At 37.4% G+C, this 16,175-nt stretch overlaps 1 protein-coding gene across 1 annotated transcript in view; it reads right to left on the reverse strand.

Moving 5' to 3' along the window:
- RAPGEF6 (Rap guanine nucleotide exchange factor 6) overlaps window positions 1-16,175 on the reverse strand; it is a 139,794-nt gene that overhangs the window by 41,413 nt on the left and 82,206 nt on the right. Inside the window, exons 7-15 of the mRNA XM_009285932.2 lie at window positions 14,728-14,859; window positions 7,392-7,575; window positions 6,398-6,534; window positions 5,271-5,429; window positions 4,566-4,718; window positions 3,879-4,043; window positions 2,433-2,540; window positions 1,871-2,074; window positions 1,044-1,152 (exon numbers count right to left, since the gene is read on the reverse strand). Of these exons, the coding sequence (XP_009284207.1) occupies window positions 1,044-1,152; window positions 1,871-2,074; window positions 2,433-2,540; window positions 3,879-4,043; window positions 4,566-4,718; window positions 5,271-5,429; window positions 6,398-6,534; window positions 7,392-7,575; window positions 14,728-14,859 (1,351 nt within the window). The remainder of the gene's footprint in view (window positions 1-1,043; window positions 1,153-1,870; window positions 2,075-2,432; window positions 2,541-3,878; window positions 4,044-4,565; window positions 4,719-5,270; window positions 5,430-6,397; window positions 6,535-7,391; window positions 7,576-14,727; window positions 14,860-16,175) is intronic.

A 16,175-nucleotide genomic window follows, 5' to 3' on the forward strand; every position in this document is an offset into this window, starting at 1 on the left:
TCTGCCTCTTCATCCTGGTCGGGTGGTCTATAACAGACTCCCACCATGGTATCTGCCTTGTTGGCCTTCCCACTGATTCTTACCCATAAACACTCAACCCTATCGTCACCATCATTAAGCTCTAGACAATCAAAACACTCCCTAACGTACAGGGCTACCCCACCACCTCTCCTTCCTTGCCTATCCCTTCTGAAGAGTTTATAGCCGCTCCAGTTGTGCGAGTCATCCCACCATGTTTCCGTGATGGCAACTATATCAGAGTTTTCCCAATTATGCTAATAAGCAACTGCTAGGATCTTGAAATCTTTTACCTGCACAGTGATAAACAGAAAATAATAATTGAAAAGAAAATCAATAGTGAACAAGGGCAGCTAACTGGAGGAAGAAAATAAGAAAAGGAAACCATCAGGTCTCAGATACAACTACAGAGGAAGGAGCTATCCTGTACACGGTCTCGTTCTTTCTGTAGCTATGGTTATTCTGTTGCCTGAACAGGATTATGGAAAAAGAACAGATGGTTTGACTGAGATTTTAAGGGGTATTTATGTGTTTATATTCACATTGACAATTAAAAGCGAACATTTATATGTCATACCGGTTTTTATATCCCCTTTTCCATTTTAGATATAAAGACAATTTATCTTATTGTTCTTACAGCCATTATAAAAAGTTTTACGAAAGCCCAGTTTTACATTTTTGCTGTTTCTTGGCAAAAATATTTTGGCCCAGGTCCCTTGGCTCTGTTTCAGCCATATCGCACGAAGGGACACTAAAGCCGCTTAAACAGTCATTTGAGGATTTCTCAGGGAGTAAAGAGCTGGCTATGCTGGCTTTGTGCCACTCAATGTGCAGCCCTTGGCACACAAGAACTTATCCGAGCAAATGGAGGCACAATGAGGGGACTTCTGCACAACTGTTCACTCCTAGAGCAAGTTAGGGGGGGAAAAAAAAAAAAGGTGGAATCTTATTGCACTTCTAAAGCCAGAAAGAGTGGAGTTTTTCTTCACGCACACAAAAATACATCATATATAAAGTCTACTCACCAAAAATGTTTGTTTTTACAGTAATGGAAAGATGAGTGTTGTTCCTTAAGATTTCCAGAGCTTTTACAAAGGTAATGTTCTCAAAATTCTGTCCATTTACTTCCATTATCTTTAAGAAGAAATAAAAATTGAACTATTAGGCGAACAACTGTTTACAACAGAGTTACAAATACAAAGGTGATAATACAGGCACAGCAAGTACTTCCCAGAAGTTATCATCTTTATAGCAGTTGTAGAATGAAAACATTCCTTGTAAAATAACTATTTTGATCATGTCAGTGAAGTTGTATCTTGTAAACAAGCCAGGACCTCCCATTTCTACCTGCCAAATACTTTAACCAAATTTATCTTTGTGATAACATGACATTCTTGCAATTAGGAATTACACCTGAATCAAAAATGGTGGATCACGCACCGTAGAACTGATGTTACAACCAAAGGCCAGATCTTCACCTAGCGTGAACTGTCATTGCTCCACCAGCCTCAGTAAGCTGGGATGATTTATATTAGGTGTGAATCAATCCAACAAAACAATCTGATGGCTTCCACCTAACCATATCTCCAAACAGAAAGTTTCCTAAAATAACCACAATTTAGTTTCTGTTCCCATTCTGGTTTAAATATTTTAAATATTTTGAAAACTATTTAATAGAAACCCATTTAACACATGCACACTGAAGCGGAACCGTGGCATTCACAACAGAATACTAGCCAGTTAGTGTTTCAGTAAACAGCATATTCTTTTTGTTGGTAACACTACAGTTGGTTGAACCAGAATTTTTTTTTAATAAAAGATGGATATTTTAAACTAACTTTATTCTTTTTACCTGATCCCCACGCTTGAGTCCAGCTTCTGCTGCTTTACTGCCCATTTCCACAGTCTCTACAAAAATACCAAAACCCTTGTCGCTTCCTCCAAGGAGGCTGAAAAACAGTGGCGAATCTCTAGAAGGTTTTTGCAGGGTAATTTGTCTCCATTTTGCTTTGGCAGCACAGGCAATATTCAGCAATCTGAGATGTCCTTTCATTTTCTGCAACACAGAAGACACAAAATGGAGTGCAATGTTTCGTTTACTAGAAATGGAAAAACAGTTGTGAAAAAAAGCCAAGTGCCAGAAAAAGGACTTAGGATGCCATGTATCCAAGTCTTACTAAATAAACCTTCTCCTCTTTTGCAGTAATGCAAAAACACATAAATGAGTGCCATATGTACTATTTCATGTGGGCTTTACATCTAAATATATATTTAAGAACAAATACATCCATGTTAAAAGCCATCTATTGACTGTTAAGACTTACAGACTACAACGTGTTAGTCACTGGTAACACACTGGAAAATGAAAGTGCGTAACATCAGAAAGTATGACAGTCATTCTTTTTTGCTCCTACCGTATCTTCCAAGTTCTTTTCAAATTCTTCCAGAAATCGAGTCATAGCAGGATCTCCTTCAAAGTCATTAAAATGATTGTTCACCCACAGTAAGACCACTCTGGTAACCTGTGGGGAAAAAAAAATTATGTATATATAAAGGTACCTATGATTCTTCTTCTATAGGCTTTAATCTATAAGCAAAGAAGAATACAAGGACGTGGCAGAATAACATATGACAGATTACTGCTTCTGTTAAACAGAAGCAGAAGACATTTACACTCAAAATCATCTTCTCTTTTCCTTTATTTGTGGAAACAAATGAAAAATAAAAAAAACAAACATTTTTGTACCTAACTGGCTACATCACCCGGTACTTACTGGTACACAAATCCATCTTCAGTTAACTCTTCCTTATGCTGTTTATAAAACTTATCTTTTTAAAGCATCCTAATGATCTCCTTAAAGAAAGTTCTAGGAAGTATGTTGTGATAATAAAAAGACTTCTTTTAAGAAATTTTAGTTAAATCTTCAGGTTGCTTTTGTACGTGCTACAGAGTTACTACCATTCATGATAAAGTCAGTCTGACAACTATTTTATCCATCCACATAATAGAAAAAGGTTAATCTACAGCAGTTTCTCTTCTAAAAATAAACAGTTTCCGCTTTTATTTGCTGAGACAGTTTTCTTTTACGTTCCTTTTCTTAAAAAACAGTAGTTGCCAAAATGAACAGCATGGAAAAAGCTAAGAAGAGAAGCAGTAACCACAGCAAAAGACCCCAGACAATTTCCTACGCAAAAAATTACAGCGTTTTGATAGTCTGTTGGGTTTCCTTCAGCTCAAAGCTAGAATGCATAAAACCGCTGGCTAAGAATGTTACTGCCGTAATTTTCAACAAATTGGACATGGATGTAAGTTCCAGACTACGAACATTTCTCATGTGTATGTACATACAGTTACATAGAGTTGAACCTCATTCTATTTATGGAAGCATTTTTATCAACTGCACCTGTCTTGAGCAGAGTTTAAGTACAGAGTCTGTAATAAGCTGCTCAAACAAAATGTGCTCAATACACTGAAAAGCTCTACAGTAGAAAATTAAGGAAGACAAGCACAATGCTGTTGTGAGAAGAAAGATGGTAAGTCCAAGAGATCATGAACACAATTGCCCTGCATTTCTGGTGAAAAAGGATTTCAGAGACTGGCATTTACATCTTTAAATTAAATAGAAAACAGTATTTATCATTCTGCAGAAGAGAAGCAGTTTCACACTTAATTTAGAATAGTACACTATACGCATACAACACACTGGAGAATCCTTTCTTGATACTAGTGAAAAATACTTTGCTTTAAAACAGTTCATATAAAATAGCTGGAGCATAATCCTAGTTTATCAGCAACACAAAAAGGAATCAATTCGGAGACATTTCCACCAGAAATACTAATCTCTTAGACTCAAACCAACCTTATCCCTGAGGCTGTCCACTGTGAACCATTCCAAGAGTTTATTTCCAACTTCCAGGGGGCTTGTTAGAAATGTTCTGTACGTTAAAAGGAAATCTTCAATGTAGGTTGGATCCACAATAGAATGTTCTTCTATTAAGTGCATGATGAGTCGCTCAGGTGTTGCCTTAAAAATTAAATGCAAAAAAACTGATATCTCTCGTCACTACCTCTCTCTAGAGAGTATCTTAACATAAACCCATGTGAACAGAATACTCCCTTTTCAAGTTTCACTTACGGCAAACTCAGGAGAAAACACACTAACGTGTTTAATCAAATCTTCATGCTTCTCTCAGCCCAAATGTTTTGCATAGGTAATACCTGGCTAAAACAATTAGTAACTTCCCTTAATTTTACTTTTAATAAACAGTTTAAGTTCCTCTTCCAGATTACAAAAAGCAGGTCAATACATAAAGATGCACAAAGGGTGCTCCCAATACAAAACTCAATATATGTGCTGAAGAGGTCTAACTTTATTAAAAGGGAGATGGAAGTAAATTTGTAGAATAATATAAATTCCTTCCAATCATTTTTTTTAAGCTGAGACAGACAAAACTGAGTAAGTGTTCTAGAATCAAACCAAAATGGTATTTATTTACTAATAAATAAAGGTTTAATAGATTAATGGAAAGCATAGAAAGAAATTCACCTTGATAACTATGTGTCCTTTTCTGGTTCCACTGCGATCCAGCTCCCTGTGCTCCTTCACCATAACAATTTCTCCTTCTTCCTCCACTTTATGAGTGTTTTTTTCCACGTGGTTCAGAATCCTCCAGTAGTCTTGCTGGGCTATACACACAAACTGCCCCCAAACAACACGGGATTGTTAATAAATATCCAAAACATGAATGTATCCCCATCTCTGAGCTGCTTCAACACAATCACAATAGCACAGCATTTGATGCCAACCCCACTCTGTTCTGCCCAATTACACAAGACAGAAAGTTAGAAATAGAAGACAAATAGAACCGGTCACCTTCTTACGTCTCCAAAAGGCTGTTTGAATGGGCTAAACATATAGAGGACAAAGCCTGTAAGAGGTCGAAATGGATATTTTCTATTTATCTGTTCTTACTGCATGTCAATCACATACACAGCATGACTGGGGGGACTAAGCTTACACTTCAGCACAAAGCAGAAGTTCCTGTTTCTCACACGACAGCAGCATGAAATAAATCCCAGCTACTAAAGAGTGTACAATTAACTCAACATCAGCAGAGCCCTTGACCCGTAACATAGCAACCTCCTTTCTTCTGCTCCGGAAATAAAGATCATGCCTTAAGATGAAAGTAGTCTGTTTTCTTTTATTAGATGCTTAAAAATACGAGGTAGTTGTATAGAATTGTAATCTTACCTGACAATCATCTACTTTGGTTCTGACCACTCCATTCATGTACTGTTTGTCCAGAGAGGGAGTAATCCCAAAACTATTTCCCATACACAGACTCTCACTCTTCCCATCAGGATAGGTGATTTCCACTGTGCCGTTTAAAATAACATACCAAGAATCAAGCTAGAAGTAAAAAACAAATTTAAAAAGTGAAGCTAATTCACCAACTTTTATAAGCTGTTCCAATACTCTCATCTCAGAAAGGCTTATTCTTGCAGTCTCCAGTTTGTTGTCACAACAGTTTTGCAACATTTAATTCACTAAAAATGTGCACTGTAAGGCAAGCAACAAAGATGACTGAAACAAGAATGCTTTTCAGCACTCTTCATTCATTTCAGAACTAATTCAGTAAGGAGGAATGCTGATCAATAGATTGCTTTTTTAATCAGTGGGCTAATTGCTACAATATATTTATACTGTTTAGTGAGAATGAACACTCTTCCCCTGGGTACCCATTTGATCACCACCAGGGACGAGAGTCTACCTAGTCCTCTCGGAGGGATGACCTGCTATGGCCGTTCCAGATGTCTTGATCCAAGGACAGAGAGAGATTTCAAAAGTGATTCAGAGCACCTATGTTGAGAGCCTGACCACTGACTAATTTGAACATCTGTCTCCTCCCACTGAATGTGTATGGCAACTGCTCCTAATTTAGACATTTATGCTGTAATACCTACATTGCTGGGCAAGGATACCTCTCCATGTTAGTATTTAAAAAAACTGCATTATAAGAAGAGAGTTATTTTACCAATGGAAATGATGCATTCTTCTATGCCACAAATAATCTTTGAAATAAACTCCTCCAGATGTTAGTACTTACCTGATAATAACATACTGAATGCTGGTTCATGTCTATACTTGGCCACGCTGAAGTCTTGAACAAGATAGAAACACACAGGCAGAATATCCCAAAGGGATGGGCTAAGGTTTGGGGATTTTGGACATGGGTCACGGTGAGAGAAGAATTCTCTAACTTCCAGGGGCGGGAGAGGTGCGGAGATGGGAAACAGATTTTCCAGCCCTTCACCCCCAGATGCCCTCGCTAACCTGCTGCCTATAGCACTCAAATTGTGTTGGAAGCAGTCACTTACTTCTTGGCTGTCTTCAAGTATGATGGCTCCTGCTTGCTCTACTACTTCAAATATCATCACTGAGCAAAGTTCTCTTCTCACAGACATAGTCATGTTTGCAAAGGCAGGGAGTTGATGCATAAATTCCAGTAATTGCTCTGTTAGACAAAGGAAACATTGGTATGAAGACTGCAAGGCCAAGGGGTTCCTTAGATACCTTACCCTCCACAGATATATTAAAACTCAATTAAATTCACGGAAAAATTGCTCAGTGGTGTTACAATCCCCATTAGTGCCTGTGGCTAAATGAGCCCAGTATGCATTTTGTCATCAACAACCAGAACTCGGCTCGACAGTCTTGATCGTGTTCTGATTGACTCTTACAGCAGCAGTCTGGCTAGAGTGTAAAAGCACTTCAGCTTCAAACATTTAGAAAAATTAAAAATACCCTTACAGTAGAATAATTGTAAGCTTGATAGGAGCATGAAATGACTCTCTAGTGTTTAGAGAAGTAAGCTGAAGTACATAGCATAGCGCAAATTTTACTATTAAACTAATGCCAATTTCTAGTTAAACACTGCAGTAAATTATTTTAATCTTAAATGTTTTCCAGTTTACAATTATGTAAATCTATACTGCAGTAATAGTATATTTTCTTTGACGTTTAATAACTAATTCAACAGTTTCAGGCAGTCAAAATTACCTTGCTACCTATCCCTCCCTTATATCAACACATACAATGACTGTAATACTTAACATCTTAAGCATCTCAAGGACTGTTTTTTAAAATCCTTAGTTCCTCAGAACAAATACTCTCTCAGATAGTAAGAGGAGAAATCATTCAATTAACAGCATCACTAGAGCAAAGCGATCTCTGGAAAGCATAATTCGTAATTATGAGGATATACATTTAACATTAACTCATTAAACAGTTTTCAGATATGCTTCTCTTACAGATGTTACACGATACAGTTTTACATAAAGATCTTTTTTTTTTTTTTTTTTTTCTCCTCACCAATATCATCATCAGTTTTATCTGCAGGCTCTTTCTCAAGGCACTCTCGTACAACATCTCGCCCTAGAAGCGGATCTGAAGTTCTATCAATATCTTCATCCTCCTCCTCTTCTTCATCTTCAGAGTCTACAGGTGCTTCTGGAAGACCTGTTAAATCAACATCTCCCATCTCACTTTCTGTAGCCTACAAAGAAAACATCCACCAGACAAAGAGTTATGTATCTTCAGTTTAATGATTTATGGTCTTATCTTCAGTAGCTAACACAACAAAAGAAATCCCGTGACCAGCAATTCAAACCAGAAATTGTAATAGCTCCCTTTCTGAACACTAAAAAAAAAAGCCACGTTACACTGAAATCTACAGTTACAGGATGGTACAAATATATACCACTGGCATAAAGCAACACCATGCTACAGGAGTCATGATCACAAGTCTGAAAAGAAAATTAACATACATGGACATTTGTTCTCTGTCTTTACTGATATCCCTCCGTGCCCGCAATGAACTACAGGCAATATAAACCCATCAATATTAACCGTGTGACACAGGAAAAAACAAGGCAGACTGAGTGGCTAAAATGAAAAGGATTTGATCTCATTTTTAATTTTGGTGTTATAACGTGGATTTTAATCCTGGCACAGAGCAAGTATTGTCAGGTGGACTATTTAAATTGAGGGGGGGGGCTGTAAGGATGACTGTTCTTTTCCTCTATTGGCTAATTATCATTTTATAGCATTTACTCTTTCTTGCGAATTCATGTAAATAAAATGTTTTTTCACAATTCAAGAGTCTGTATTATTAATGAAATAATAATATAATTCAGTAACACCATTGGTTACCCAATGCCTGCAGATGCATTTCTACTGTCATCAATAGATGGCAATATAGGTATCACACTGAGCAGACACATGAAGCAACGGTGAAAGAGAATGCAACACTGGCAACAAAAAGCAGAATCACATAGGAATCACTTGCAATAATTCCTTATGTAAAGTTTAAATGATGTAATTGCATGAAAATAACTTTCCAAACAGATGGAAGCCAAAAAAAAAAAAAAGTAGTTTCAAATTTTCAATTTCCATAGAGTAGTTGCTCAATCACATTTTTTTTTTTTAGTTTAAACCAGCATACAAATCATTTTTTTGTTCAAATTCAAAAATTTGAACAACAAGATGTCTCACTGAGAAGTAGAAGGCAATTATATAGAGACTTGCAGAAAATAGAGATTATTTTTTTAAATGAACACATTTACAGTGCTCACTTTCACTTTAAATGAAATCTTTGAGATTCTACAAAAACACTGATGACAAACTCATGCATCAAATACTCTGCATGTTCACAAAACCTCCAAAATAAAGGATGGGGTCCTGTCCAACCTGACTTTGAACACTTCCAGTGATGGGGCAGCCACAACTTCTGTGGGCAACCTGTTCCAGTGGCTCAGCACCCTCATCATAAAAAATTTCTTCCTAATATCCAAGCTAAATCTACCCTTTTTCAGTTTAAAACCACTGCCCCTTTTCCTGTCACTACAGGCCCTGGTAAAAAGTCTTTCTGATAAGCCCCCTTTAAGTACTGAAAGGCTGCAGTGAGGTCTCTCCAGAGCCTTATTCCCTTTTCTCCAGTCACTGGGGACTTTCACCTGACTGCCATGACTTTTCAAGTAAGATGGAGAGTGCCTTAGCAACTACATCAGCCAACTGCCTCAGGACCCTGGGATGCATCACGTTGGGTCCCATGGACTTGCGTATGTTCAGGTTCCTCAGGTAGTCTCAAACCTGATCTTCTCTTACCATGGGAATGAATTCGTTCCCCCAGACCCCGCCTTGAGGTTCAGGGACTTGAGAGATGTTGGAAGAGTGACTACCAGTGAAAACTGAGGCAAAAAATTTATTGAGTACCTCAGCCTTCTCCATGTCACTAGTTCTCCTGCCTTATTTATGGGGGGGGGAGAGGAGTATATCTTCTTTAATCTTCTTTTGCTGACCAGCGTACCTGTAGAAGCCCTTCTTGTTATTCTTCACATCCCTTGCCAAATCCAGCTCCAACTGTGCCTTACCTTTCCTGAACCCAACCCTACACATCCGGGCAGTGACCCTATATTCCTCCCAGGATACATGTCCCTCGTGCCACTGTATGCATTTCCTTCTTGCGCTTCAGTTTGACCAGGACGTCCTTACTCAACCATGCTGGTCTCCTGCCTTCCTTGCCTCATAAAAACCACTCATTTTAAGTGATTTAATCACAGCAGCCTGCACTGCCTCCACCTTCCTACACGCTCCATGTTTATCGGCTAATGCAAGCCCCAGCACACTGACAGATGAGCAGCATTTCCTTCTTCCACTAGACAGAAAAATACCGGGGTTTAGATATGGACCTTGGACCTTTGAGCTTGTCCTCATTTTAATAATTAGCCAGCAAACCTAATAGATGAGGCTTAAATGATTTAACATAAATATTTCTTTCAGAGGAGGGTAACAATATATATAGGGTTAAACCTGTTTTACATTACATCACTTTACTGGCTCGTGTAGCTCACATTAACAGTTTTGGAATTAAGCCCAAGTGCAAATTGTGCTTGGAGAGTCTCAGCAGCACGTGATCAGTACAGCATTTTATTCAAGGACTATTCTAGCATTTCTTCATCTAAATAGCCACAATGTATATCAACTTTTCCAGGCAGAGTAAGACAGACTGCAGTACTAATTCCTACTTTGATAACCTCAAGCTAAGATAACAAAACCGAGGCTATAGGTTCTACAGAAAAGTGATTCTTTAAAATTTTCCTTGTATATCCTACATAGGACAACAAGCAAATCTTCTCTTTTCTTGATAAATAAGTTATAATTTAATCAAGCTGTGAAATAAGAGATGGTCCTCAAACTGTGTTTCAAAGATTACGTGCAGATGGTTGACAAAATGTTGGCAGGTCAGGCAGTGCTGGAAGGAACAGGAAGGATTTTGTTCGTAAAGCTGTCTGCAGAAGTAGCAGCTCTTCCCAAGCATGATGCCCCAGCTGTTTCCATTGTCAAATATCAAAATCATTCTTAACAGCAACATTTATGAACTACTAATTTACAAAATGAAATCAGAAGCTGCAATCCTCAAATCTTACACAAATACGGATTTTCAGGATTGGGTCTATAGGGCAAGAATATCTATTGAGAAGGCAGCAGGAACAGACTCAAATGGTGTGTGTCACGTAGATCATCTGGAAAGTTAACACCAGTTTACTGTCAAAACATTTGTTTGCTATTTTGAAATCATGCTATTATTACTCTACATATAGCACTGCAAATTTTGCCAATTAACATGTTTCAGCTGTGTTTGCCAAACGTTGATCATGGAGACGTCCTGTACACTGGCCCACACTCTGGAAGCCAAAGACGTAAGAACTAGTAATAATGATATGTATTCCACTACAATGTGTATCAGAAGCATACACTGACAGAAAAAATGTATTAAATATGCCTCACGTAAAAGATTTCCTGTGCCGGAATAACTCCGTATAATAATGTATTTTAGTACTCACAACTCCTGATGCAACCTGCTATTAAGAGCAAGGGGTTTTTTGCCCTCCCCTCATGTCAACTCTGTCAGGGGAAAAATGTCCAAGTCTTTTTTCAGAATTGATAGAAAAACCCTCAGTAAGGCCCACTCCCTGATGCGTATTGTATAGATAATCCATTTTAATATCAAAAACTTAACCACAATTGGAATTATTGCTGGGCAATAATGTTGCTGCCCACAAATAGTATATACCGTCAAAGTGATACATGAAAGATGTTAAAAAATGAGAAAGAGAGAAACTTTAAACACACCACTGACAGAACTAAAGAGAAAAGAAAAAATAGACACAAATTAGTTGGTCATTAAGAGAACAGCATTGCAAGCTATTGATACAGGCAACTAATTTCTTATAGCAGAAGTGAGCCCCTACCCACCTACATCTAGAGATATGATCTGGATTACTTATGTTACCACGGCTGGCTGCCTTAAAGCCTGTCCCGTGAAAGGGCACAGAAAGATGTTTTCACTCTGTAATACCTGTTAAATTACTTTTCCCTGAGGATACCTATTACAGGTCAAAGCAGCTGTTCGCAGAAGTTACAATCCCTCATTTCAACTTCTACATGCATAACCACACAGCTTCCCCTACTTCTGTCTAAACGCCATAGCTCTGAAACTGAGCATACTGTCAGAAATGGGTTGAATGAGAAAAAAAAATTAGAAAAAGAATCCACTTAAAGCAAATTAAAGAAGTTGTTTTAAAAATTGTAGTAACTTATTCTTTTTCCTACATTTAAAAAAAAAAAGCCTCAGTCCGACAGAAAAGCAACTGCTCTGCAGTATTCCAAGCAAGTTGGACCTTGCAATACATACGTCTGGACATTTTACCATATAAAGACTGAAAGCTCCAACAGGGAGCAGTAATGGTACAGGAGAAGAGAGAAAAATATCTTCATACATTTATTTTCTTAAGTTTCTGCAATTAACTGAGGGTTTAATAGAATATGTTCGCAGCAGTGCTTACAGGCAGGACTCCTTTTCTGCTGATCTCACCTTAAGCTTTACGTTCATCATTTCCTGTTTAACATCCTGGACTGAGAAGCAGCTGGAACAAGTGAAACCTCATGTCAACACTATCCATGAATATAGTGTACACAGATGCACGGAAACCCTTTCCAAATCTTAATAAAAAATTGTTTCATTCTTTGGTTCTGCTATTCTAGTCATATTTTCCTATTCTGGAATTAAGTTTGCACTACTTACCGTAAAAATTAATGTTAAGATACCATTAATTCAAAAGGTTATTTTAAGGCTACATTAATCAAAGTTATTAAAAAATGCTTTTCCTCTGCTGACATTAATGATACTCCTAGAGAGTTTGGCATGTAATAGATATGAGGCTGCCTGCAAACACAAAGCATCATTTTCCAAATACTTTATGAAAAGCTGTATTTTAATGTACCAAAAACGCTTTCAGCTACTGAGCCAATACATTAGACTCAAAATGTAGGTTTATTGCATATCAAAGAGATTCTCTGCCTTCATAACATCATGATGAATATTGGGGGAAACACTCTTCCTTTCTGATTTCAAAATCTGTCTATATTGATGTGTCACTGCAATATAATGCTACGTTAAATACCGCGCCATGACATTATTACAGAGTGTCTATCCATGTGCTTATAACTGGGTGACAAACAGTAAGAGGCTTCTCCAAAACTGTTATAGCTACTGCAATAAAGCCCACAAAATACCCAGCATCTTTTGACAGGTTACTATTTCCACATTATGCATAAAAAAAAAAAAAAAAAAGAAAAAAAAAGGAGGGAGGAGGGGGGGGGGGGGGACCAACCCAGTCCCCTCATGACATGCCTGTTGCACATCTTATCTTCACCCACAGTTTCTTGAATGCTTGATTCTCCAATGCTATCTTTCAGGATTAATGACACAGTAGCTATGATCATACAATGCTGTAATATTAGCTTTGAAGGTCTCACATGAGTCTAACAGTGGTAACCTGCCTCAGACATCACCCCGGCTGGCCAGAAATTCTCAGCAAAATTTACAGATGTCCATGTTCCGTGCAGGATGCAAAAACAGACGGGCTAATGTCACTGAAAAGGAGATTCCTACCTGAAAGGTCCTCACTCCTCAAAATTAATAGAAAATCTGCAGTCATTTTCACATTAATAATTCCTTAGGGTACAAAAATACATTTCGCCACTGTTTATTTGCTACAGTGCATATAAATATGCTACTCCATTATTTCTTTTATTTATAGAATTCTTATTTGTTTAGCAATTATGCTCTTTTGATATTTTCTGAAGAGTAGCCATAAGGCATTTCAAATACAATTAACCACACGTGATAGAGTATTCACTCATGACTAGAATGATATTTTCGTTATCAATAATATATTTTAAGTGCTTTTCACTTAGAGCAACCTCTCCAAACTACTCAGGTAGACAGGCAGGCAGACGTTGGTCAGGAAAACTGTCCATCAGCATCCTAATATGAGAGATGTTAAGGTACAATACACAGACTAGTTCTGGAGACTCTGACTAGTTAAATCAATTCTGTTGACTCAGGAAAAAAATTAAAATTAACAAAAAAAACCCAAAACCCCAAGATACAGAACAACATCTTCCAGCACAGCCTCTCAGAAATCACGAGAATTGATTGAACATTTTGAAAAGGCTCTCTCAGGGATGCAAGCTACTCCTGACCTAGCTGGCAGCAAGCAAACCTAAAGAAGCAGTAAGGTAATAGATTAAATAGGACAAAAATGCATCGAGACACTTGATGTTCTAAAAGGATTCAAACCCCAAGATACGGAACAACATCTTCCAGCACAGCCTCTCAGAAATCACGAGAATTGATTGAACATTTTGAAAAGGCTCTCTCAGGGATGCAAGCTACTCCTGACCTAGCTGGCAGCAAGCAAACCTAAAGAAGCAGTAAGGTAATAGATTAAATAGGACAAAAATGCATCGAGACACTTGATGTTCTAAAAGGATTTTTGCTTTTAATGCCTTATTTTCAAAGTTACCTAGCGATACTTTGCTGTAAATAGATGTATCACTAATCTGTTTCCAATATAGAAACAGTACCCGGACAGTACCCGAGGAAAGGGAACAGGTGTCTAACATCAAGTTACACCTACATCGTGCTCAACAGTTGCTATATACTCAGTATTGTAGTCAGATTTCAACTTGAAAGTCGAAAAGCTGTGAAATTACTGATCAAGACAAACCCAAGATGAGCACCCTCATCAACCAGAACAAAAAAAACCATGAAACTAGCCCTGCAATTTGACACGAGACAGGTAACTTATTGAGTATATTATCTGTAAACAAATGAAAGCTATCTCTGGATTTCAGACAACTTCTATTCTCAGCAAGCAACACTAGAATTTCCACAGTCCATTAGTGCAGAGAGTGCGTTTATTATCATGCTTTTGTTTGCAGAACAGAACATCTGTTATTAACAATAAATACAAATAATCGAGAAAGGTATTTGAAACACAAGAATGATTTCATGAAATTTGTTCCATTTCAGAAAGAAGGAAAATGATCCCATAAATCATCAAACGTGACTTTTAAAAGCCACAGCACGCTTGTTGGTATATAAAGATGTGAAAAGCAACACGAAGAGCTTTACAAGAAGTTTGTTTCACTTCTGTGTGGCTGTGAAGGTGGAAAGTCACATGAACACAGGGATAAGCAGAAGCATCAAGAGGAAAAGTCTTGGATAAAGGGCCACTGTTTTTCTTTACAGAATGTTTAACATCGAGGAAGGAAAAATAAGAAACAAATGCAATTTTACCTGATAAATATCAGATAGGCTGCTGCTCCCAGAATCGCTGGCAATGCTACATCCCGACTGGCTTGAAGGGACGTGAGTCACCTGAGGATGAGGATTGTCGGTAAGATGCATCTTGGTAAGATCAGCTGGAAGCTGTAAATAAAATGGATTTGGGGAAAGGCAGGAAAAAGAAAGGAAAAAAAGATGTGTAAGTCTGATTTGAAGACAAAGTTATTCATAAAACTTTTGTTACACATTTGAATATCCACCTGTAACTTGACGTACATTTTGAGAAAATGCTAATTTAGACTGAGCTTGCCCAATCACATTCAGATTTTATATGACTGATAGAAAACAATGCGCCTTTCTATAAACCAAAGCTCTAGCCTCTTTACAGCTAACTGATACACACCAACAGGATTAAGAGCGTATGAGATGACAAATAGATGACGCCGGCCAAATAGCCCACGGTCTTAAACATTAGCTTATGCTGCAATCCAATATGAAGCAGGATTCCTGTTTATAAATTCAATTCATGTCTTAGTTCAAGAATAACTTTTAGAAAAGATCAATTCGGAACAAAAAGTAATGTAATCTAAACAAAAGTTTTGGTCCATAAAATGCTTTGAATTTTCTTTAAGAAAATGAGTGCACAGAAAGAATGTTATGCGTTCTTGGTACATGTATGTACGATAGTACTTCTATTCTATGAATCGATCTGTAAATGAACACACGTATATAGAGATATAAATTTTAGTGGACGGTTGAAGGCCACAAGCATGTTCTTAAGTCAGTAGCTGGCTTTTGAAGAATCAAAGCCACATGGAACACTATAAAATAACCAGTCCTTTAATTCAGCTGCTCATTTATTTTCTGCCACATGTATTTCTAGTATTTTTTAAATTTATACTCAGCTATATGGAAAGAACATTGTATCACAGAATCACAAAATCAGATTCTATGATAAAATGATAAAATGTATACACTTTTACCATTTATAAATGATAAAGTTATATACTACTCCTTTAAAAAAGCGTTCTGATACAGAAAAAGTCCAAAACTACTCTGACAGCATCAAGTATCATGATCAAAATAAAAAAGTTTCTTCTGTAAAGCAAAATTCCACACAGTTGTGTCAGCCACTAGATATTCAGTCCTACAAATTAAAAGACAGTATTGTACAAATGTTGTTGATCCAATATCACCTTTATAAATACTGACTAAGCTTATGAGAAATGGAAACCAGATCTTCCTTTGGAATCACATTTTTATGTCTATTCTTTGAAAAGTACACAAAGCAGCACTTCACCAAATACTTGTTCACATATTTTCTGAAACGGTAAGCGGCACTGTAAGTCTCTCCAAACCCTCCCCACCCACAGGAAAAAAAAAAAATTTTGAGAGCACTTCTGAAACGTGTAACATAATTTTGACTACCAAAACTGTTATGAGGAATATGGGGGATGTTG

This window comes from Aptenodytes forsteri, unplaced genomic scaffold (assembly GCF_000699145.1).
Source record: "Aptenodytes forsteri isolate BGI_AS27 unplaced genomic scaffold, ASM69914v1 Scaffold54, whole genome shotgun sequence".
In the NCBI taxonomy this organism is placed as follows: Eukaryota; Metazoa; Chordata; class Aves; order Sphenisciformes; family Spheniscidae; genus Aptenodytes; species Aptenodytes forsteri.